General features: G+C 40.3%; 1 protein-coding gene across 4 annotated transcripts; it reads right to left on the bottom strand.

The window, feature by feature from the left end:
* Positions 1–282: 282 nt before the first annotated feature.
* EDEM3 (ER degradation enhancing alpha-mannosidase like protein 3) lies at positions 283–25,381 on the bottom strand. 4 transcript variants are annotated; one of them, XM_015636634.2, is made up of 21 exons: positions 25,129–25,381; positions 23,331–23,376; positions 20,235–20,335; positions 17,886–17,925; positions 17,322–17,434; positions 16,543–16,696; positions 15,925–16,059; positions 15,428–15,533; positions 14,796–14,893; positions 13,426–13,551; positions 12,615–12,698; positions 11,600–11,683; positions 11,275–11,399; positions 10,634–10,799; positions 8,258–8,412; positions 7,355–7,508; positions 6,674–6,868; positions 5,783–5,948; positions 5,216–5,401; positions 4,368–4,415; positions 283–3,743 (listed from the first exon to the last, which is right to left on the bottom strand). In XM_015636634.2, the coding sequence occupies exons 1-21, from the start codon at positions 25,287–25,289 to the stop codon at positions 3,334–3,336; spliced, it is 2,853 nt and encodes a 950-aa protein (XP_015492120.1). In that variant the 5' UTR covers positions 25,290–25,381; the 3' UTR covers positions 283–3,333. The 4 variants fall into 4 exon arrangements, with proteins under 4 accessions (XP_015492120.1, XP_015492121.1, XP_015492122.1 ...); XM_015636635.3 differs by having other exon boundaries at positions 4,401–4,415; XM_015636636.3 differs by lacking the exon at positions 4,368–4,415 and having other exon boundaries at positions 25,129–25,377.
* Between the last annotated feature and the right edge of the window lie 572 nt (positions 25,382–25,953).

Here is a 25,953-nt window from a genome sequence, read left to right as displayed (position 1 = left end):
GAATGCCCAAATCATAGAGAAGAGAGGTTGAAATAGTCCTAATAGATCTGGTTGCTGAGAGCCTGTCCAGTTTCAGTTCTGGACTGAAAAGGTGGTGTTTTGGTTATTACAATACCTCTGGGTTTAGCCAACTCCCCAGGGAAAAATTCCAGGCTTCTCCAGGGTGGCAGCCACAAGGTTGCTCCATCCCCCACCGAGGCTGCCAATGAAGGATCAGTGTGATTGCCTTGCTGAAAATGACAGGCAATAGCAATGCAGAAATGAGCATCAGTTCTGCACAGCTTGACCAGAATATTTACATTTTATTAAATCTTTACAATCAGCAGTTATAATCAAGTACACAATTATGTACACAGATTATGTACATTTTAGCCCAGACTTTTACATCACACTTTTACATAGTTGCCCTTAGAAACACTTACCACCAGAGAGTAAAACCCAACAACAGTGTTACAGCACCTGTTATTAGACATCTGCCATAAGAAAATATACGGCTGTAAATTGGTCTGGCTAAAAAAAAACAAACCAAAAATCTTATAAAATCTGAACATACAATTTTCATTCACAGAATGGTTTGTTTTCTATGTTCTGACTGACGCCTGTTGCATAAGATGTCCTGTTTTTCACCTCTCAACATACACTCATTGGTGACTACGCAGGGACACTGGCAGGAGGAGGAGAACCAGAGCTGGGCTCATTCTCAAACTTCATTAAAAAACAATAAATGTAAACAATTAAGAAGATTCCTCTAAGATCAAATGAGAAAATAATTGGCTGATCTGAATTACATGGCATGGAATAAGTGCTAGTTGCAGCTGTGATTCCTGAATTCTTCAGTGCTCAATACCATACAAAGAAATGAAAAATGCTATACAGAAAGGGTGATTCCTGATTAATGAGCTACGAGCAATATTCCATGTACAGGGAGCAGACTTTCAGACATTTGGGAAGAATATGCTACTTTCCAAAAGGGTTTTTTGTTTTGATGAATACATTCTTTTTGCTTTTTAAGATGATAGTAACAGAAAACTGAATTCTTTCCAGAATGATATGAACTGGTTAAACTAAAGCACATGTCCTCATAAGGAAATACAAAGTGAAAATAACCTGAATGAAACTGTCCCCCCAATTTAATCCTCTTTCCCAAACGGTCAACCTTGCCTGATTCAGTTCTGTAAACAAAGCTATGGCTCTCGTGATAGTTTCAAAGGTGAAGCAGAACTAAATGAAACAAAAACCACTCCAAAAGGAAGGATGCAACAGTTATCTGAGGTAGGCCACCACCAAAATGCTGCCCCCTAAATCCATATGGAGTTCTGGGATCCCTGAAAGGTAATGCCTGCTGCTCTGCTAACAGGTGGAGAAAGCAGTTAATAAAAATGAGCTGGTGATGGCAAGGAAAGTTAACCTTTTAATAAATTTGACATGTACAACTAAATCTGCAAGTAAAAAAAAGAAAACCTTTAGCTGCTATATTGAGATAATAATGACCAGAGGCTTTAGGATATAAAAATAACTCTATTTCCATCAAAAGAGCTACCAAGATGATGTCCATGTCAAAAAGCATGGCAACAAAGATGCTCCTTTTGTGGCACTGAGCAATCAACAGAATTCTGAGTGAAAATGTTTGATCTGCACCTCATGGTTTGATCCTGCACTTGGCCATGTCCTGGCGCTCCCAGGGACCAAGGATGCTTAACAAGGCTCCCATGGTCAAATGCTTTCTATGAACTTATGTAACAAACCCCATCAATAAAAACATTCCCAACTGAAAATGCCCAGCTGCTTCAAGTCCAAAGCTCCAGACAGTTACTTGTGCAAAGGAATGAAAACTCCATTTAAGAGCTAATATCTTTCAAAGGACACTTATTCAATATTCCTCCTCCAATTCCCTCCTTTCCTGGTGATTTAAAGTTCTGGACGCTATTTAGATGGACTGCCATGCTCTCAAGAGGTACCTGTGCATTCTGAGACTTTTGAAAGCAAGTGTGGCTGAGTACATGGATCCAGCATTGCCTGGGATTGCTCTGCTTGCTATACAGAGTATAAATACAGAGTATGGCTGTGCTAATTAACAGTTGCATATTCAGCACATGTAATTTCACCAGTTAAATCAAAGGTGCAGTCCAGAGTGGGGCTTCCTGTTTACTTCATTCCAACGATGAACATAAACCTGTATTTTTAGCCTGGTGCAGCATATAGGCAGTGTTCATTTAGTCTTCAATATAAAACCATTTTTTGAACCACAGTTCACTAAAAGCAATTTATATAAATCAAGTTAGTTTTTGGCAGTTTCTTTGGACACAGTCAAAATGCCTCTATGTTGTTTAAACTTCCCCATTTTTACTTAAATATAATGCGGATAGCAAATTTGGACTCCCACTTACCTGTAACAAACTCCAGAGCCTGGGATAACACCCCCTGGACTCTGAACTATTGACCCAACAGCCAGAATTGTTGCTCTTCCCCACTGGCCCCGACTTCCCTGCCTGAAACACCACATACACGAGTTGTATATGGAGTACAATGGAGTCAAGCTGTTGGAAGTCAAACTTGCAGAAAGGAAGTTTTGTTACATCTGATGTTGCTGTGTCCTTTCAGAGACTTTCAGGTTTCAGGGCAGATTGGAGTTTTTCAACCTGGGAGGTCAAGGGAAACACGTGGGACTTGTCACCTGCCTTGTCTGCTTCCCCTCCGCCTCCAGCAGGACCTTCCCACACCTTTTCCTGGTGGCCCCACAGCTGGCCCAGCGTCCCTGACATGATCTGCTCACACTCTGCCTTTGGTTTGTACAATTCCTCCAGCTAGAAAAGCAGAGCAGGAGGGGAACTCCCAGGTCCTCGTGTGGCTCCTTGTGGTAAGGGGTGTAAGGAGTGAGGAGCAGCACTGTGATATGTCAGACAAAACCAGACTGCTTCCAACAGTGCAAACACCTGGAAACAATTCCCCTGCTGTTGTAAGGAAGGCTTTCAGCTGGGGAGGGGTGGGTGCCCCATCAAGAACCATTCCATGGTCTGTCACCCCACCCTACTCAACTCCTGCTTCCCAGAGCCCCAAGAGTCCTCTCGGAGCCTGGAAGGCACAAGTCAGGCTTGTCACTACCTGGGGCACAGCACCAGCCACAGGGCCACACAATTGCTTTGATTGCACGTTCCCATTTTTAAGCAGGAAAAATTAAAACATACAAAGAGCCTGTGCTGGAATTCTATGTTGTTTTCCAGGTGACACCTGCTTGCTCATCCCAATACTGAATATGTTTTCTTGGATATCAGGCCTCACTTCTACCCAAAGAGGTCTCCACTTGTTTATTAACAAATAAGTTACTATTACAAGTCATAGCTCATCCTTTTCCATCATTTCAAATGCTTCTATATCTTCATTCCAGTCTGCTAATATGGATTCCATAGGCTGGACTTCACTATCCCAGTGAGCTTTGGAATTGGCCTCTGTCTGGGTGTTTTGTTCCTGAGGCTGGCTCTCCCCTGGTGTACATGCTGTCTCCGGAGCACCAGCCCCTGCAGGTCCAGGGGTGTGGGGATCCTGATCTGCCACTGAAACACTGGCACTGTCTGCACTGGAAGGAGACAAAGGATCAGCATCACCAACAGCAGAGCTCTCTCCTCCTCCTTTGGGCTCCTCACTGACTGCTCCAGCATCCTGAGATTCTGATGGAGCTTCCTCATATATTGGTTTGTGTGAATCATTTTCAGATGATTTCTGGTCCATATTCTCCATTTCCAAATCTTTGAAAGGGAAGGAAAAGAGAAAAAAAAAAAAGTTAAAACAACCACAGGAATGCAACATTTTATTATGTATTCCAAAATCAAGGTCACTTCCCTTGGCCTTATTTCTTCAAAGAAGAGCAGACTTTCCAGTGATATGAAAATTTAATGGTACTGACTTATATTTTACAGAGGGATAGGAGGGATGCCTTTAAACACATTTTACATGAGGGAAAACAATACACTGAGGCTCATTTTGGTTCCTCAGACTTTAGGAGTGACTTATGGGTCAGTGCCAGTTACCCTCCTTCAGCCTTAAGCAAATACCCACTGCGTGCACTGAACTTTAATGCTGGACTTTAAAGCACTCCCAGATCCACCAGGATCCCACATCTGAGCACACAGGAGATAGACAGAATTTCCTAAGTTTACTGAACTGTGCATTTGAGAGAGCCAAAGCCGGAGCCTCCCCACTCAAAGCAAGCAACACACGTCTCCCACGTCCCAGCTTAGCTCCCAACAACTGCCCAATTTAGTCATGCAGGGTTCTCTGAGTTTCATGTTTACGGCTATAAGCAGGACACTGATATTTCAGGATTTTAGGGAATTTAACTGCACATGCCACTGTTGACATGGGATACTTACTGCTATCAATAATGTAGTTTGGAATCATTTTACCTTTAAAGATTGTTGCTGGGATTCCAAACGGAAGCACAAGGTGGGGGAAGAAGCAGATATGGATTACAAACTCTCAAAGGCAGAGCTATCTTGTATTTAGCATTTTGTCAGAGCACTTAGCACTGTTATAAACAGGAGGGATTTGTAAGTTAGGAAGAAACAAGACAAGATTTTGGCATATCCCCTTTGGAAATAGGCTGATTTTCTAGAGATACTTTTTCTTACCTACTCTTCTTGGACACAGCAGTGCTACAAGGAAGGCTTACAAGAGGATAATCTGGAATTTTCTGCTTCATTCAAATATTTCAACCGGGAATGTATTAGCTTGCAATTTTCTTGCATTACACAAGAACACCCACAAAACATCTGAGGTCAGCAGCCTTATTTCTTATGTTAACCACTTCTCCTTAGATAGGCAAAATAGTTCTAGTCTCTCTGCTTTTGGATTCCAGGAATGTCACTGGGGATCTTGGTGAGGGAGAGATGTTCACCATGTAGAGCACTGGAAACACACTGTTCCTGATGATACTTCAAAGCAGCTGATGACAAAAAGGGCTCAAAAGGAATCCAAAAGGCTGGATTTTCTCATAAGCCAAAGTGACATTTAGGAACAGCATTTCTAGATGTTACCTCATGGGGGGAGTGGATATCAATGCTATCTCTCAGATAATGGCTTGCTTACTAAAAATCTAATTCCAGTGTCAAACAGAAAACCACAGCACCTCTGGGCTGCAGTGCAAATCATTCCTGTCTGTTTTCCACTGTGCCATGGCACAGATGGGAACTGGATTTAAGTCACCTCTAACCTTACTTACCTCTGTCTTTTGCTTTATCAGAAAGGAGCACCTCCACAGCCTCATACTCCCGGATGGCATCCAGGATGATGTTCCCTTCCTTGTTGAAGAGGAAGAGCATGGGAATGGTGATGTCATCTGTGTTCTTGCCATCCCCAGCCATTTGGAAGAGAGGGGCTGTGTCACTGCTGCTGCCCTCATTGTCATCTAAGCAGAGCACACCAGAGGAAAGGAAAATTTCCCATTAGGTCAGCTGAACTTGGAGCAGCCTCCCCTGCCCAGTCACTTCACAGCAAACCCCAACCTGGTGTGTTTTCCTCCACTTTTCATTTCTATCCCCATTCTTCCTCAGCAGTTAGTACTGACAGCACCCTGCAATCCTTAAACTACTTGTAATCTGCAAAAACACTGACAACCCCCCATCCCAATTTGAGTCTGCACAGAACCAGAAATCCTCAAACATCTCTTCATCTTCTGAAAGCACAATCGCTGTGCTTCTCAGCTTAAAGCTTGTCAGTTTTCTTGTATCTTCAAATCTGTAAAACTGGGTTAAATTTGCACAAATCAAGAACTTTGAATTGTATTTACCAATGACAATGCCTCCTATTGCTCCAGCTTTCTGAATGTTTCGTGCCTTTTCAGCAAACATACACTGGCCTCTCTGCATCAAAGCAATTTTCTCTTTCACTGCCTCAGGATTAGTGATCTCTGAGCATCCATTATATGGCTTAATGGTTGCAACAAATCCTCTTGTCTGTTTGGAAAAAATAAAAATAGAGAGTTAGAGCACTATGGTCATGCTTGTGAAAGATTCCCAAGTATTTCTGTTCCTTCAGTCACTCTAATGCATTTAGTGTTGTCTTGTGCCAGTGCAGACAATCTGTGCCCTGAAACTGGAGCTCTAGAAGCAAAGAATGACTGAAAGAAAACCTAATTCTCAAAATCAGTGTGGTTTGTCTGCACCTGGGAAGCACTGTCTCTGGAAATTTTTCTCCTGTGAACTGCTAGTCTGGAACTCCTCTTTGGGGCTGCAATGTGGGTTTTCCTACTGCTTCCCATAGGGACCCCTGCCTCTGTGGCACTGCCCTCTTCCATCTACACAGAGCCTTCCAGAAAAGCTTTTGTTAGAACAGCCTGCTCTAACTCTAAAAATCTTCTGCCTGACATGGGAGAGAAACTTCCCCTAAATCACCACCTCCTTAGCTGTGCACTGCAGACTGGATAATCTTGCTTTGCAATGTGTTTTAAATCCTATACCATGGCTGATGACTCAGGAGCAGAGCACAGTGCACAGACAGATAAGCCACTCATCCTCACGCCTGTTACTGCTGTCATTGTCACCACTGGGCCCTGTTGTTTTAACCACTATAATTAACTGATCACCTGGAGGTTCAGCTGGATGCCCTCAAACAACAGCAGTACTGTAAACTGAGGCTTGTGCAACAGGGAAAGGAACAGACACACCCACATCTCTCATACCCCTGCTTTGTGTTTGGACAAGTCCATCCCAAACTGTGCTGGCCCAGCAGTCAAGACCACCCTGCCAAAGAAGGGGTGGGAAACAATCTGGACAGCACGAGGAGGAAGCTGCTGCTCTTTCTGCTGCTGGTTGGAGAGTTCAATCATTTCCTGCATGAACCGTAAGCCATCCTCAGCATCCAGGGAACTTGCTGCCTGCATAGAAAAGAATCAATAAAAAAAATTATCTTAAATGTCTGAGGAACTTCGGGGGAAAGAAGTTGAAGTTGTGTTTGCTTGGACCACTGCTACAAAGACTAACACACAGGGTGGATACTCCCACTTGTGCATCATTTCACAAAAGGTTTAGCACCTGCACCACCTTCAGGAGACTGAAAATATACAAATATATAGACCTCATAAAGAGATGGAGGTATCTCACACTGAAAGCAGTGTTCTCAGCCAAGATGCTGTTGGCTACATCACTTCAACATGAGCAGCCTCTACCTAATTTAGTGGAAGATCAGTTAAAAGTGTTACTGAAGCAAAATATTAACAAGCGTCAGCCTGCTAAATATAGCCACAACACCCATCTCATGTGCATCTTTCCACAGGGTGGCTGAAGCTCCAGGTATCAAGTATCATTGCTAGGAGGATTTTGCTGAGAGCTCTAAAAAATAAAATCCTGCCAGGTCATCTTACTTGCACTGCGTGCTGCACTAATTGTACTCGTCCATCTTTCAGATGGATCAAACTGACTCCCATCTTCTTCAGGATCTCCAAGTGCTCAGGATTACTGGCCATGAAATCTCTGGCTCTCAACGGTGGTTTTGGTCCACTTCCCAAACTCTCTTCTCTGCCAAAAGACATCAGAGATCAAGGTTTAAAAAACAGATTATCCTTGAAACAGAACTCTAGTGTTATCCCTGCCATCGCAAGACTGGAATTCTTGGTACACTGAGTGCAAGCTTCAGTGGAATGCAAATTCTCAATCAAGTTACCTTTTTTTAAAGTTGTCTATATTATCATTAATTTTATAGTGCAAAACCTCCCCCCAACAAAGCTGCCATATACTCTCATTTGTAAATGCTCTGCATTATTGATCAAACCCAGTTTGCCCCATAAAGCTGCAACTTGGTTTTATTCATGAAATACAAATATAGAAGAGGTGGTCAGGAGGACAAACTTCCTCAGCCTTAAAACTGCCCTAAATTCCTCAAAACAGGTGCAGTTATGTGTGGCAGCATAATTTCCTTACTATAAAGAAGACCTTCAGAATTGTTGAGGAGACTGCAGAAATTAATTTTTCAAATCAGAGAGACACACTTCCTGCAATACTCCAAGTGGGAGCTGCAGCTGAGGTATGCATCTCATTCAGCTCCTTTTGTTTCAAAAGACTTGCTACTTCCAGCTGGAAACAAGCTAAGTCTTGCTGAGGATGCCAGAGAAATCCGAAGTGATTTTTCCTGTGAGCAAGAATCGTCCCTTTGGCCCATCCCAAAAGGGCTGCCAGCTCCAGCACACCTCATACTTCTCCTACCCTGCAGAGCAGACCCTGTTCCACTCAGTCCTGTACTAACAAAAAGAGAAGAAATATCCACTTACGCTCTGGAAATGCCCCGGGGACAGCTCTTATCCACCACATTCTTCAGAGGCTCACGGATGCTTTGGGCAAACAAGGGGTCATTTGGGAAGAGGATCTGGGTGTTTGGACAGGTCCAGTCAAAGTTGCTGTCGTCCAGCTCTGTGTACTCTGTGCTCTAAAATGAAATATACAGAGTAAAAAATGCAGGTTATATTTTTACATAAAGAACATAATCAAGAGAAGCCTAACTTAAGTAATGTGTGTTCTGGGGACATGTGGCAGCTGAGTGCAATAGCAAGGAGCCAGTGCACTGCAACCCCTTGGACAGGCAAATACAACATCTATTCTAATTTGAAATTAACTAAATTTATATACAATTCCTAGATTTTTTTTTTTCCAGAAACAGCGAATCCTCTGCTGGCAGACAGTACTTCTCAAATCTGCTCATGACAAAGCCAGTGCCCTGTATTTTATGTGCTGCACAAGTAAAGGGAGTAGTTCTGGTTTCACCTGATACTGGCTTTACAGCAAGTGACCAGCTGCAGGCTTTAGGTCATTCTTACTAAAAATGTCACATCTTTTCATGTGAACAAAAGACTCTCCTCAAGAACCACACAGACTCACAAGTCTGGATGAGCAAGGATGAATCTCTGTATAATTCAAACAATTTCTATTTTCAGGAAAGATGGCCGAGTAAACATCTGCACAAATTGCTGGTTTGTAACATGTGAATCCATGTGGAACATGTCTGGTGGTTTGAATTTAGCATGTCCTTAGCTTAGCAAATAACTGGTTATACATAACCAGCAAGCTCATTTTATAACTCATAAAAATTAATGTAGTATTTATCTACCTGAAAAGACAACAATATATTGGCCAACGAAAAATCAAGTATTTAAAGGCTCCTTAAACCCCAAAATCTACAGGGCTGTTACCAAGACATGACCTTTCTTGTTTATTAGAGCAAATACAAACAGGATGTTGGGTTGATAGTACCAAGTATCTCTCTCACAGTTTGTTTTAACAGCACTGTATGTTTATGTTTATTTTATGTTAAAAATCATTCACACATTCCATCTCTTCAGATAAAATTCCATAAAAGAGGAATACCCAACATCACAGCCTTTTTCAGCCATCTGACACCATTTTCAATGGGTTTACCTTACTTGGATTATGCCCATTTGCGGCTTTGACTCAAAGAGTTTAAAAAACTGCATTTAAGCAATTTATTCTATCCTCTCTATTGGTCTTTCATTAACATTTGCATTTCTCAAGAGAACAAAGTTAGGCCAGCACTTAACACAGCACCAGCTGTGGGAACCCTACCTATCTCAAAGGTATTAATCCTTATATGTGGAACAGAAGTTACATAAAATGCTCCTTCAGACCCTTCAGAAAACTTCTTGCTTAGTTCAGAAAACAGCCTCTGTTTCCAAAACTCAAAGAAACTCAAAGAAACTCAAAACTCAGGGAAAGAACATTTCAGAGAGGGTATGGGATTTCCACCCTGACAGAACATTTAACATCAAACCCATGACCCATTAAAACATAACCAGTGTTTGACATTAACATCAAATAACGAAAAATTTGTTTCTGCTTAATGCTGAAGTCCATCAGACAGGATAATTTTTCCAGAATACATGGCTTGACACACAATATAAGCCTTTTCCTCTGATCCAGATATTACTGTAAAACTCTTAGAAAATGTTAAAAATAGAGGCATAAATAAGGGAATTTGTGTCCTTGATTTTTCTCAGACACCATTTTCTCTTTCTTGCTATCTTTTTCTTATTGCCTTACAGACAAATTATGTCACCTTACTGACCACAAAATAAAAAAAAATGAGGATGTACGATGTTTCATGGCACAGCTGTATTACTTCAGGTTATTTTGGAAGGTTAAGTAATTTATAAATCCGCAAGTGCTCTCATATTTATGCAATAGGTGGCTACTGCATGGACTAAAGTGATAAAACATCCCAAATCTGTCTGCAGCTGTACCTTGTCAAATTAACTCCACAGGTGTCTCAAAAAGCCTCTCAAAATTTGTTCATGTGCTAAAATAAACAAGAAAAACTTAGGTTTTATAAAAAATAATAATATAAAAATGGGGACAAAATACCTTACTGTGTTATCTCCCAATTTCTACAGAAGGAATGATTTTCTTTTTAAATCTTGCTAATAATTCCAATCTTTTATGTCAAGGTTCAGCAATGCAGAATCCAGTCATTATTCCTACTCTTGTGACTGGCACTGTGATGAAATAGTGCCTGTTCAACAACACATTCAAACTGGTGCACTTCCTCAAATTATAGTCTTTCCTGAATTTAATTCCATTTCCCCTCCAAAAAAGGAAGTGTACCACAGAAACTGATTTAGACTGGAGCTGTTACATACTGTATTTTTTTTAGAGATGGTTTGGTTTGTAGTGGAGAGCCAGAGTGGCAATAGATGAGCTTCTGTAGTGAAGATATAATCTTCAATGTCAAAAATCATGTCCTCCTTATCAGCAAACAGCAAGTACAGATATTTAAACATTTCAGCCAAGAAGAATGAGTCCATCCTGTGGAGAAAAACAGGATGTCCTTTAGTTCTAGTCATCAGTAAAATAAATATTCCTAGTGCTCCATCTCTGAAGACTTCATGACTTGGAAGAAGCTGTGTTTGGAGGTAAATGATTCAGCACATTCAGTACAAAAGAGCATTATCGAAAAAACAAATAAACCTCCTAACAAACTTACAGATTTGAAGTATATTTAGTTTGAATGTAATCCATCTATTGCTATCAGACAAATGAGACATTTTTAAACTAAGAATATTCTTACAGAGCACCCTATAATCCTACTGAAATGGTTCACGGATTGCTCCAATGCATTTACAGTTCAATACAATTACAAACGGGTAATTTAAGACTTAGTTATTAGACTGAAGACAGACAACTCCTCCAATATCAATTAATTCATTGTAGTCAATTACACAGGGCAATTTGATTTTTTTCTGTAATTTTATATTTAAAAAAACAATTGTGCAAACTTTACCTGTCTTCATGACTTCCTGTACGAACATCCTTCATTGCAGCAAAACCACAGGGAACTCTGGCATACTTGTTCAAGTTTTCAATGAGGGTTTTTCCTACTTCTAGGTAGTAAGGATCTCCTGTAGCCTATTAAATAAAACAAAAAAAATTAATAACCATTACATTATAAACATCTTGTTTATATCCTAAATTGGATATAATTTTGTCTCCAGTGGGTAAGTTAAGCTGGAAATACGCTACTCAATTCTGTATTGAAATAAAACAGCAACAAAATTCTAGGTGCAAGAAAAATTGCTCAAAGGTCAGAGGAATGAATATGACTGTACCTTATACAAGAAGTAGGTGCTTTCAGCAAATTCAGGCCTCAGAGGATGCTGAGCCCAGTGAACTCTGAAGTCTGTTGTGAATGCCTAAGGATGAAAAAGAACAGACAAAAATAAATGCAGGAATGCAAACCAAACACAGGTTTATTTGAATTCTATGTTAACTGCATAACCAGCCTACCTTTGATAAACACCATTTTTTCAAACACACCTACCACCTGGTACCTCCAGTACACTCAAGTGTCACTGCACACTGACATATGGTTAAGCAGTTGTTTCTAAATTAATACCACAGGCTAGAAGTCAGATATCTAAAATTTCCTAGTCTATCTATTCACTCTTAAAGTGCACTGGGAAAAGCCACTTCTTTCATATATTCACTATTTCATACTAAGGTTTAAACCAAGTCTTTGCTTAGGGGATGGTCTGTTGGCTTAAAAACAACTACCTGACCTTTTAAAACACAAAAAAAAAACAACCAAAAACCCATAAACAGCCAAATTACACCATGTTAAAAGCACTAAAAAAAACCAAAAAAAAAATCACTTCAGTACTTAGCATTCTTTGCTCTCAATAACACACTAGGTGAATGTGATATTAATTAAAATGTTCTCTAACAGAAATAAGCTTAAACTAGAGGAAAGTCAAAATTAAATCTGGAGTCTGAAGCTTTCAAATATACTCTGGGTCATCACAGATTAAAGACACACTTTAGCAGGTAAACAAGTTTTTCTGTGCACAATGGACTTGCTCAAAGACTTGCAGCATCTGCAGTAAGTTTGTGTGCTGACTTTCAAAGACATTATACAAAATTCCAGAATGTTCTCTCAGCTGTCAGACATGCAGAACTGCAAATCACGCATGACTATTGTGGAAATGAAGCTTTGATTTTAATAATATATATACTTGCTGGTTTTTCAAATGGGCATCTGCAACTGCTCAAACTGAGGTAAGAATGAGTTTACACAATCAAAAATACACGTTTCTGATTTACAAAATCAAAAAACTTCTACCTCACCTCTGGAAGAAAATTATGCTTTTTTATAACCTGATACAGCATCTCATGTGTTTCAATAGCAGGCCTAATATCACCCTTCAACACCTAAAATTAAAAAATAAAAGTAACAGTAATTCAGCATAGGAATAATACTCAAGGTTAAAAAAAATTCACATTGTTAGTTCACATTAGTGTGTTCATGTAAAGCTACAGAGCAGTCACTATATACTGTAATTATTAATCGCTATCTGTGTAAGTCACAGATACTCCTTAAGAGTTTTCAAAGCAAAACTCAGTGAATTCATTAAAATTATTGCCTGTGTAGAACAAGGACTTCTGACATTTACAGAGAACTGGGTTGAAAATGTGATTTAGTTTACCTTAAAGATGTCAATGGTACAGAAACTAGAAAATTGGTTACTAGTAAAAAGGCAGCTTAATTGGAGTATTTTCATGACTAGGAGTCAAGGAAGCAAATTACAAGAACATACTTTTCCTGATACTTAACACAGCCAGAAAAACACATTAACTTGCATCATAGCATTTGAAGTGACTGGAAGACTAAGTACAGAAACCATGGAATCCCAGAATGGTTTAGGTTAGACGGGACCTTAAAGCCCATCCAGTGCCACCCCCTGCTATAGGTAGGGACACCTTCCATTACCCCAGGTTGCTTCAAGCCCTGACCAGCCTGGCCTTGGACACTTCTAGGGATGATCCCTCAGTATTTCTGAAAATCAAATGACTACGGTTGACTTGAAAATAATATATCCAACCCAGTTAATAATTTCCTTATTATTAAACATATCTCTACATGAGTTTTACACCTTACCTGCAATCCAGGGAAGAAAGCAAGCAGAGAATCCATCCAGGTCCGAGCATTTAGCATTGGTTTATGAATGTGAACATCAAGGAGAAGAGGTGGCTGGCTGATGTATCTCATTATGGCATCATAGTGCTGCCAAACATCAGGAAAAGCAGGAAAGTTTGTGTTTCAATTAATTCCCCAAAAGAGAGATGGATTGCCAGACTGACATTGTATTTGAACGGAAAAGCCAGTACTACATTCCCAATCATTACTATGTACTGATTTGGCAGTGCCACTAATCTCTAGTTTTGCAAACTAAAGTATTGCAAAACTTACTGTATTTCCAAGGAATATACATACACAAAAATATATCCCAGCAACCATGTGATAAACCAGGAACTATCACAGTTAAGGCACATTTGTTTTGGCTGAATTTTAAAGCATGCTCTAAAGAAAGCTGAAATTGCTTTATCTGAACAAAAGAATGCCAAAGCATATGAATCTCAGGAGGAAAAGGAGTTTAAAAAGCCAAACAAAGCAGCTGGACTGGATGGCTCAGAAGAATTTTTAAACCCACTAGGTCACTTGCCACGTTACTGACTTCCAGTCCTAAACTTTGTTTTCAGAAGGTGCAATCCTGAGCACATGAGCCAAACTGACAGGAAACACTAAACAGATGTAGCTCAGGAAAAGGAAACACTGGGGGCCCTCTTAGGACCATGAAGTCATCATTACACCTAAAGTGTTACAACAGGCCTTTAACTACAGAATTATTCCACTTCTAATAAAAAAAATCATGCTATATGATAAAAAATAATTTTATGATCTAAGATGTTTTAATGGATATTGCTATTTTCAAAAGAAATAATGCTTTTATGAAAGAATGATGATGCTGTCCAAGTTGCTCAGTAATTTATGAATTAAAAAAAAAATCTAAGTGTACTTTTCAGCTTATATGCTTAAATAAGGTATGCACACTGCACTGAGGATGTGCAGTGCAAAGCAAGATCCACACTTTAATTTTTTTGGTGCTCCAGGACAAAATGAAATTGGTACAATGGCTTGGAAGAAGAGGTCCTTGCATTCTTTTACAGAAACATTTGCAGTATTGCATTCTCCCGGATGATCTAGAAATACAGCTTCTCCCATACTGGGAAGACGGATAAAGGCCTAGAACATTCTGATTTCTATTGGATAGGGTTAAAATAACTGCTCAGGCGACAGCTGATCACCCAAGATTAGCAAAAACCCTCAGTAAAAAGAGCTGGCACTGAACACAGCAAAAGTCACAGAAATTCTGCTTAAAGATCCCTTCTCAGGCTAACAGCTGACAACACAATTGCTCTGAAATTTGTACTGCAGAAGGCACAAACCTGAGCAAAGTGTTAACTTACCGTGTTAAATCTTTCCAGGAAACTGTCATCTCCCAGCAAGACATAGGCTTTTAATAAATATTCATAGTATGAATCTATTCCTGCTCCGACTCCACTATCTAGGAACAGGAGAAAATAAAAAGGTGGTTTGTTTTAAGTAATGATATGGGTATTTTTCACATTTTCCCACCTTGATTTTAAAGGCTCTTCCAGTGAAAGGAAAAGCCTCCTATCACTGGAATTAAAGCACAGATGGAAGCAGAGACACAATGCTGTATGTCTATGCCAAAGGCTTTGTACTACCAGTGCACATAATAATATGGACAGACACGCATTGAAGACACTTATTTCACTTCTCCTATCCTATCTATATTTTTCCTATATACTTATAGCAAAGTCTCTGAAAATTCACCCCATAGCATTTCCCTCTCCGTGTTAAAGAGGATCAGGGAACACTTTGCCATGAGTAAAATCAGTTTCTCTACCAGAGAGGGCTTTGCTCTCTCAGAGCAGAGCCAGGCTTTGGGGCAGCAGGTTTCTCCATTGCCTATCCCATTAATATCTTTCAACAGTTCAGGTAAACATGCTGGTGGTATGTGAGATTTCTCCTGCCCCAGAGTGCCTGTGGTGCCTGCCTGCGGGTCAGACCCCACCTTTGCGGACCCAGTCTCCAGTGTGGATGTTAATGGTGACCCCCACTAAGTTGCTGCTGCGCTGCCTCTTCTCCCAGATAAAATCCAGTGCTTTCCGGGCATATTCCTGCAACAACAGCAACAGGGAATTAGGGAAACACAGACACTAAACTGTGACTCTTTTGGTTATTTCAATTAAGATGCTAGGAAAGGAACAGGATGCTTCATGTCTAACAATTTCAGAACTCCTTCTAATCTTCAGAATATTTATCTTGTTTACTTTTGTATTACTCTAATTTCAATCAAAATTATTTCCTGTGACTTAAAAAATTATTTAAAAATATCAAACCTTAGAAGAAAGTCCACAATCACTACAAATCTCAACATATACAAATACTTTCATGCAGCACAGCTAAGACATTAATTTCATGAACTCAGACTTGTTTTCCAAAAATTACGAAATGTAAACAGAACTCTAAAGACCTATGACAAAAAATAAAGTATTGTGGAAAGCAAACCTCAAATATAGACGTTCCTGTGAATCTACTTAAAGCTGCAAACTCAAGGATCAAGGTACCAGCACAAGCTGTACAGGTATCAGTTTCTGTTCCTGTTCGTGCTTCTGGATGTCTTACACCAAATTTTAAGTTAACCTAGAGAAATATAGAGATTAACATCTTTATTTTTCCAAGCAGAAAGAATTTACACTCCTATGACTGTATAGCAACTATATAATCTATGCTCTTTCTAAAGACAAGAAACAGATCCTGTTGGTTTTGCTCTGCCAGCTTAGATGTGCACAGAGAACTATTCACAAATACTCAAAATACCAACCCTCCCAAACAAGAACCTGTTGCCTGGTTCACCAGACATTTGAATATGAGAATACAGTTTAAAAATCTAATCCAAGCAATTATTTTAGCAACAAATCAGGAACTCAGAACATCACAAGTGCTCCTGGAAATTTAGTTTTGTAAATATCTCACTACTCCTGGCTCCTGAGAGTACCTGCAATTTATCAGCTTTCAATTTTCTGTCCACTTAATAAATATAGAAATTATTTTGGAAACAGATAAGAAATCAAAAGAGAAGTTTTGATTACAGCTGTAATACTGTATTACAGAAACAGAACTTACTCTTGGAAAAGGGAGACCACTAGTGGTGTTAAAAGCAGGTAAAAGCTTGTAGCCCAGTTCCTTTGCCATGTGCAGGAGTTCACCATTGTACCACTGCATATATTCACCTTTTTCTTTCAGCATAATTGCCACTGAGTGCCCGCCTAGGAGACCTCTAAACACAAAAGAAATCCACATCTCAGAAGGTATGTTTATCTGAACAGCAAGGACAACTCTCTACAATTTAGATGACACGTATGTAACTGTAGCCCTAGTTTTTAGACTGCTGATGAAATTCCCATTATAATCAAGGTTAGCTACCAGTATTTTGGAAGCAATACTTCTTGTTTATCACTGGAATCATTGATGCATCAATATCACACAGGAATAGCACCAATACCTCTAAAATGGCATATAACAACTTAAAATTACATGCTCTGATCGTGCATTGAGCCCCAGAGGTCCCTTCCGAGCTGAAATAATCTATGACCCAAGTATCAAAATCTGGTAAGTCAAATTGAACAGAGCCATTTGCAAGCCTATTTCTCTTAAGCAAATTCACCTCTCCCTCAGCATGCACATGGGTTCTTAATCAGCAAAGCTCTGCATGCAGCAGTGAGATGGGGGGCAGCTTGATCCAGCACCACTGCAGGAAGTCCTGCCTTGCATTTTAAAACTACTTGCAGGTGAACTGACAAAGGCACACCTGTTTCGAATAGGTGGAACAGTACAGAAAGGTGTCTTAAAGACACTGACAAAAATCCACATTTTTAGGAGTTTTGAAAACAAAAGTTACTCACCCAAGAACTCTTATGTTGGTTTCAAAGACAGACACAACTATGTCATTATCTAAATTAACATCCTTTATTACTTTTTTTACAGCCTCTTCAAACTCTTTGGTTTTATTTAACACCTAGAATACAACAGTGAGCAGGTGTTCAGTTCCAGTATAGCTAATGCAGTCACAGTGTATTTTTGTACAGGATACTTCAGTGCACACAAAGCTATCCAAGAAATACGTACATACAATTAAAGCCAGAAATACATCAGTTATTAAGAGGTTATTAAGAGGTGCCCTCCACTAACAGAGCTTCTTGCTTTAGACTATAAGGAAAAGCAAACTCTTTTGTGTTAAGTTAGAGCCAAAAAAACCCCAATATAAAAAGGTACCCATGAAATGTGAAGGAACTGCTGTAGTTTTATTACAACCAACTCCAAACTCCATCCCCACAGCACTTCAAAGTTCCCACAAGTAACAGACACTTCAAACAGTCAGACATCAGTGGTCATGGAAAAGATAAAAATAAGTCTGAGCATCAGAAGCATCTTTGTTTTATCAAAGTTTATCAACAGATTAAACTTACCACAAGAGTGTCCAAGGTATCAATTAAGGTCAGTGAAAACCTGCAAAAGAAAATTTAAAACAGATCTACTATAGATCTGTATGTGTAGGAATTAAGTGATTTTTAATAGTAACTGATACCAGAGAAAAAACTAAATTCTCACAGACTACCAGCTGCAAAAAATTAGTTGTACTCTACACATTTAATATCAAAACCTCTTTCTAGCTTTCTCCCCTTTGCTAGTGACCAGAATAGGAGGTGACAAAGAAGTTATGATTACAGATAACATTTATTTACTGTAAAGCTTTCTGACTTCTGTCTGGTAAGCAAATTTAATTTTTATTTCTTGTCTCCAATCATTTCTATTAAGAAACCCAGCATAAAAGTTTAAGTATTTTTCTGGTCTCCTTTTCAAAAAAAGGAGAAATGTTGAGATCAAAAGCTATTCCGAGCTAAACTTCTCCTACCAGAAACTGTTCCAACACTAGCAAGTGATAGGATTAAAATAAAGAACTACTTTACTTACTCTAAAATAAAGAACTATTTTAGCAGTGTCAAAGGCCAGGCTGGACAGGGGTCAGAAACAACCTGGACCAGTGGAAGGTGTCCCTATCTGTGGCAAGGGGGTGGCACTGGATGGGCTTTAAGGTCCCTTCCAACCCAAACCAGGTTGGGATTCTGTAATCATTCCATGAAAAGAGAGCATCAAGTTAGCTCCACATTGTCTAAAACAGGAACATCCTAATGAGGATCAGAGGTTTTTTCCAGGGCTGTTATAGTGCATCCCAAGCTGAGGGGACCTTTCCACATCCCAGGAATTCTATCTATAATTTTATCTTAAATATGTCTAATTCCAACAACTGTTTCTATACTAAGACACACCCACAACATGAAATAGAATTTACAGAACAAGATGGTGTTAAAACTAAACACTTTGGAACAGTTAAAGTTGCCTACTGAGGAGCACGCACCAAGGATTTCAGTAAGTACCCAACGTTTGAAACCTTGTAGGCAATATGTGACAACCAAAATTCTAATTAAGTGTTCCTATATTATAATTCTCTTTTATTTGTAAAGACATAAGGGCATTCTTTGAGTACTGTTTTACAGGAGACAGAGATTAACTAATGACTAAGTACACCTGCCTAACAAATCCACAACTTCTTCCATACAAAAGGAGAGAAATTACACATTTCGCATCTATATGGAAGGCTGGGGAAACAGAACTGACCCAGCTGCCTCACCCTGTCCTTTTGTGATTGCAAAGACTGGCAGAGAACACAATGGATGAGGCAGCTGGCAAGAAAAAGGGTAAGAAATCTACTACATAATAATGTAACTAATTATAAGATACAGAATAAAGCCTGTATACAGAAAACCAATAAATACAATAATTTAATGCATCTAAGGGGCTGAAAGGTATTTTTACTCAAATGCTAGTATGTTACTTTTAAAAAATGTCATTAAAAAGAATGCATGACCAGGATTAAAAATACATTTTCTTGATACTTTTCATCTGCTTTATCTTTGGATACCTCCAAGGCAGCAGGATTATATGGAAATCTCTAGACTAAAAAAAACATCTGTACATAACAAAATATGGCCAAAATAACATGCTCAATATCCTAGAGACAATTAGAAGCAGTCTTTAAGAGAAAGATTTCAGCTTTGATTAACACCATTGTGCAGAGACATTAAACAGTGATATTAAAAAAAAATCAGCTATTTGTTATTAAATAATTTGATCTATAAACTGCATATATTCAAATTACAAACACATTTAGAGTAGGCCTACTTTGCCTTTGATTATTCCATTTAACATGGAAAAAACCTGCTCTTAAATCTACATTTTACTAGCCACAGGATCAGTATTTTGTACTATCAACTCACTTTAAAGAAAAAATAGAAAATATTTCCATGTCTGAAATAATGTTCTATACTTCAGTGACAGCTTGAGGCTATCATCCACGTGATAATCATTTGACAGCTTGTTTTCAGAAAACTTTCTACTTAAAAAAAAGCACTTTAAGTATCAGTTATTAGGCCAGCATCATGGATAAGAGCTTACTGTTCTGTTCAGCTGATCATCAACCCTTATAACCTCTACTACTAATATATGTCAGCCCACATTTGTTAAGTTTTCCTATGGAAAATACTTGGAGAATGGTTAAAAACATTATCTTTGGATCTCATTCACTGGTCAATTCTCTTCTATTTAAGGTACAACTTCACATCAGTTAACTTCATAATAATAAAAATACTTCTTACAAGTGTAAGTTTCTGGCCATATCAACTGAACAAACAAATATTATGGGCAGCCAATTGTACTTCTATTCCTAGATGTTTACAGTGACCATTTCAGACACTAACTTTCCCAAGGCATCATCCACATCCCCTCGACTTGGCTCCTGACCCCGCACTCGTCCACGACAAGTTAAAGGCATGAGTTCATCAGCTGGATACGCATGCTCCTGTTGGGAACAAAACAAGGGAATGAGTTACAGTCCTCACAGCCATTCTTGGGAGCTCAGGAACCTTCATCATGCTGTTCTTCAGAAAAACTGCATAGCCATCACAGAGCCTTGCAGGTGGGAGGGGACCTCTAGAGTTCATCTTGTCCAAGACCTCTGCTCGAGGAGGGCCACCCAGACCCAGCTGTTCAGTACCATGTCCAGACAACTCCTGAGCATCTCCAGGATAGAAGACTCCATGGCCTCTCTGGACACCCCTTTGCCAGTACCTGGTCAACTCCATAGTGGAAAAGTGTTTCCTCATGTTCAGAGGGAACCTCCTGTGGATCAGTTTGTGCCCATTTCATCTGAGCACCACTGAGAAGAGTCTGGCCCTGCCTTCTTGACAGCCTCCCTTGTTAAATTCCCTAGAGCCTTCCCTTTTCCAGGCTGAACAGCCCCAGCTCCCTCAGCCTTTCTTTACATCACCTTGATGGCCCTCCACTGGACTCTACACAATGAATTCACCTGGCTGAGGGTGACAGTCAAGACAAGTAAGAGAACTCAGAAGTTCAAACAAAAAATTGGTGAATTACTACATAAGACATAAAAGATAACGTTCACCAAAAATCCCCTAACAAGACTGAGCCTTTTACAAATATAACTGACACTAATATAACAAATATAACACTTTCTCTTGATTTCAGCAGGAAACTGGCTTCTGTACTGAGGTCTCCAGTTTTAGTGGAGAACTAACATGTGGCAGGATAAAAAACTTAAATTGCTGGACTGAAACTGCAAGTAAACACATTCAAGATCTTTCCAAATACATGGTACAAAAATAAACTATATTCAAGCATGAAATAAAAATAAAAAAAGGAACATTTCTCTATAAATAAACAGCTTGTACAGCAACTTCTTTTGAAACGGATGGTTTGTTTCCCTATATACCACCCTCCTGAGTGTTTTGGTCTTTGCTCAAGTCTTTGTTCTCTCAAGTTTAACTGCAAAAGGCAGAATCTAGATCACTTTAATATAGCAGTTTCTCTGTAAAGTATTCAGACAAACAGATTAAACAAGTAGACAACAAAAGCAATGTCAAAACTGAGATCTCTGGCTTAAATTTTGGGTAAGAGAAGTGATAAAAAAATCTGGAAAAAGAAACATTTGGCTTTACAAATAAAGAACTAAAAGCATTTTGAAAAATAAAAAGTTTATTTATTCTCTGCCTGCAGCACAGAATATTGGATTGAATTCTTTCTCACCTTTGGATTGAGTTATTTCCCAATTTGTCACTGGCCTCAAGTGACTGACATTTTCACATGTTCTGACAGCCAAGAAGAAAAATATCCCCATTATTAAAAATATCACTGAAGGACTGAAAAACCCCAGCAGCTTTTTCTCAAAGCTTAACAACTAAATAAAGAAAGAAAAAAAAAAAAAAAAAAAAGAGCAAGGGAGTTTCCCTTGCAATCAAACACGAATTTTCAGTCTTCTAAATATGCATGTCTAAAATATGTATTAATAGAAACAGAAAATTAAAACTTTTCAGCTGGTTGTTTCAGAAACACCTGCAAAAATACTTAATTGTCCTGCTGCCAGAATCAAGTCTGATACTCTAATCTTTTCTTCAACTTTAAACAAGCAAGTCACATTCCTCTGTTTGTTTAGTGCTCCAGCATACGTGGCAAATAAATATCCTTTTGGCTTCAAAGTTTCCAGGATAGTTGAAGTTTTTCCTCTCCTTCAAACAGAATTTTCTTGCTTCAGATGTGGCAAGACCCCTAACCAGTTGCCAATTTATCACACAAGCACAGATCCTTGTAATATTTTATGCAATTTTGCCAAATATATAAGTTTTCCATTGAGGAAAGCCAAGCCACGTGTTTTTCATGGAACTAGATTACAAAAATTATGACCAAAAAGCCTAATGTTTAACTGCTAAAGGTTTCAAAAATAAAGAACTTAAAAGGAGAAACCTCACCCCTTTGAAAATCCTCTTGCTTAGTTTTCAGTCCTATCTACAGTCCTGTATCTCTCCCATGCTGTATAAAGTTTTACTGCTGAGATTTTAAGCTTAAATTAAATATTAAGGTTTAAACCATAACACAAAACCTGGGACATATAGCAAGATGCTTCCAGGAGATAGCAGTTTGTGCTGCAGGAACTGATGCAACTTGAGAGTGGTTTCTGCAACAGCCACAAAGAATGTGCAAGAATGTCCATATAAAGCCAGTAAGAATTAATCTTTTATATTTATCTTAGTCACATTTACACTTCCTCCTCAGAAGTGTATTACTTATAGAATATTTCAAAGTAATTATTATTGAGGAAGTCCAAGTAACTGTTCTTAAGCTTTTCTAAACCAAGCAGTTCCAGGGTGTGTGGAATGGCTCAAAGATCCAGAACAGGAAGACACCTGCACAGAAATCATAAAAGTCAGAGCAAAAGAAACCACAGCCATCATGGTCTATGGTCATATGACAGTCACATCCTGGGCACAGCCTGGAATGCCTGGATATGGCACCAGATCCCCTTTCTCTTATACAAACAGTTTGTAGAAGAACGCCCAAACTGCATCTGACATGGCTTACCACTGAAGAAATATTAAATATTATTTTTACCTACAAAATAAGTAAGATCAATTTGTGTTCTCCAGAATCTGATGCCTACAGACAGCTCTTCTTGAGTTTCCTTTCCCTGGAATTTCAAACCAAATACTTTACTGCTGATAGCCTGACACGAGGTAAACTCATTTGGGAAAGATCAGGCATGGATAAGGAGAGTTACCACAAGTAATTCTTAGTTACCACTCTAAAAGCCATCACAACCCTCCTGTGAAAGTAACATTTGTTATGGTCTTTTTAAAGACTTTACAGGTGCTATTATTTATTTTAGCTCTGTTTTCACCCCTCCTTCCCAGATATTTCTATAGAATGTCATGTACTGTATGTTGCTTTCTCCCCAAGGTCAGCAACAACTCCTCAGAAAAACATCAAAAAAGTATTTGACTTACCATATAATTGCTATATGCATGATCAAACATTTCAAGCACTTGATTTCTAAAAAAGAAAAAAGAAAAAGCCTTAGTAGTCTGTCTCCCAATGGCCTTTAAAACACCATTTTGCATGTATCACACTTTAATATCAGCTATCAGGCAGAGGTCCTCTACTAACATACTCTACCCAAGTAAATGAAACACAGAATAATAATTTTTCTTATTTCTGCTACTCTTGTCCACTCCAGAAAGGAAAGACTCTTTCTTCACCTAATATAAAATTATTTGTGGATCTCTTAGCAAGCACACACTAAAGAAAATCCTGACATTTATTTTGTATGTTTGAAAGGACAGAAATGCTTCTATATGTAAAAACTCCCAAAAAACCACATTGCTTTGTTAATACACAGCACTACTTTCTGATCATTCCTAGCTGTTTCACTAAGGAGCCCTGCAAGGAAAAAAGTATGCTAATTTCTACCATCAGTGTAATTCACAATCTCTGCTGATAAGAGTGAACATAAAAGAGCCCAAACCACCACAATTATATTGTAAATATCCAATTTACATGACTTGGACATTCAAGAAGTAGTTTTAACTCAGCAGGTGAATTAAGGCATCAAAAGAAAAGAGGATGGTGCTTTCCCAGGTGCCTCTCAGGCTACAGCAGGCAAAACCCCAGATAAATACACAAAGCTGCTGGGTGATGTAGCACACAGAAAATTGTTTAAACCTTACATTAAAAGGAAAACACAAACCACAGCAGGACATAACCAGCACATGCCTAGGGTATCAGATGATATTTTAAGTGCAACGCAAAAATTTTAAGATAAATTGGGGAATGAAATTTCAACTCCTTGTGTAATGTCGTGAAGAAAACATAAAAGATTGTACACACAAATTATCCTGAGAACCCAAGATGGAAAACCCCAGTAACAGTAAACAGTGGAGTTAAATATCAACTTCTACCTGACAGCTGGACTTGATGATCTTGAAGGCCTTTTCCAACCTTAACAACTCCGTGATTAACAACTGTGAGAGTTGTGTTGTGTCTGTGTTGCAGACTTGTTGCATTATTGTTCTGTACAACTGACTACTGGATGAGGATGATGAAACTGCCCCAGAAACATACTAAGACAAAATACACTTGATTGCAAATTTGTTTAAAGAAAATCCCACTCCAGGCAAGAAAATGTATTTCCACATACCTTGCAATATTCACCCTTCAACTAAAAACTACAATAAAAGAATCAGCCTTTTACATGTACATGCATGGGGGACCGAAGCAGTTCAGGTTACATACAGGAACTAGGCAGAACACACGTAAACATTTACCTTTTTTATGATTCCCGCACTCTCACAGAGGCACGGCCATAATTAAACCGAGTGGGGATTTAGACGTATCTTTGATCACTTTCACTCCTAGCTCCACGCAAGCCCTGGCTGAAATCTCTAAGGTGAGCTCCCAAGCGAGTTACAAATTCACACAACGTATAGTTTAATCCCACACCGGAGAAGGGGCGGCGTGTCCCCAAAAGCCAGGTGACCTGGCCCAAAACACCCGCCAGGGTCCGGCACGCTCAGCTCCAACCCTGCTGGGTACCGATGCCACGCGTCCCCTGGAGTGTTATGGGGGAGAGGGAGGGACAGGGGACGCCGTCCCGAAGCTCTGTGCCTGCGGCCGCCCAGCCCAGCCCACCCCAACCCCGGGGGCAGCGCACACCCCCTGCCCAGCACGGCGGGGGCCCGGCCCGGCCCGGCCCGGCGTCCTTCCTTCCTTCCCTCCCTCCCTCTCTCTTGCCGCCCCTGCGCTCACCCCAGCCGGCGCTTCTCCTCTCTGCTCATGGCTCCGGCGCCTGGGGCGGCCGCCAGCACGGAGGAGGCGGAGAGCAGGCCAAGGGCCAGGAGCTTCCAGGGCCTCCTCCAGCGGGGTCCCCGCTCTCCGGCGCGGCAGCCCGGAGCTCCGCTGAGGGCCATGGCGGCCGGCCGGCTGCCCGCTATTCCCGCTGCGGGCCCATAGCCTCTCCCGCGGCTCCCGGGGCAGGAAGGGCCCGGCCCGGCCCCTCCGCGCGCGCCCGCGGGGGCGTAGCCAAGGAAACGGCCTCGCGCCGCCGCCACTTCCGGCACCGCCCCCCAGCGCGCGCCGCCGGGCCAATGGGGGAGTGTGGCGAGAGGGTCACGAGCACCGGCAGGGAACGCGTACCGAGCCGGTCGACGTGGACAAAGGCGGGGGAACCACAGCTCCCGGCGTGCCCCGCGCCCTGCCCTTCCTCAGGCGCTGCCTGCTCCGGCTCCGTGCGAGCCCCAGGTGCGGAGTGTGCCGGGAAATGGTGGAGTGGCTCGGAATGGAAGGGGCTGTACGGAGTAGTTCCTCATGGGTAGGGATGTAATTAGAGTCTCATCCAGCCTGGCCTTTGCACACACAGGGATGGGGCAGCCACGGCTTCTTTGGGCACTCTGTGACAGGGCCTCACCACCCTCACGGCGAAGAACTTCCTCCTACATACGAAATCTAACACTCAGTTTGAAGCCATTACCCCTCACGCTGTCACTTCGTGCTCCCGTAAAAACTCCCTCTCGGTGTTGCCCGCAGACTCCCCTCCGGCAATGGAGAAACACCTCTGTCATTCCCAGCTGCACG

This window comes from Parus major, chromosome 8, assembly GCF_001522545.3.
Source record: "Parus major isolate Abel chromosome 8, Parus_major1.1, whole genome shotgun sequence".
Taxonomy (NCBI): domain Eukaryota; kingdom Metazoa; phylum Chordata; class Aves; order Passeriformes; family Paridae; genus Parus; species Parus major.
Note: the sequence above shows the minus strand (reverse complement) of the source record. Positions and strands in the feature narration are given on the sequence as shown.

What these genes read in the sequence shown, in the direction of transcription:
- EDEM3 (XM_015636634.2), bottom strand. Translation starts at nt 25,289, where the DNA reads ATGGCCCTCAGCGGAGCTCCGGGCTGCCGCGCCGGAGAGCGGGGACCC. An exon ending in GTGGATGATGCCTTGGGAAA is followed by an intron (nt 17,926 to 20,234) that starts GTTAGTGTCTGA and finishes TTTCTTTTGCAG; the next exon opens with GTTTTCACTGACCTTAATTG. An exon ending in CCATCTCTAAAAAAAATACA is followed by an intron (nt 8,413 to 10,633) that starts GTATGTAACAGC and finishes ATTTCATTTTAG; the next exon opens with AGCACAGAGTACACAGAGCT.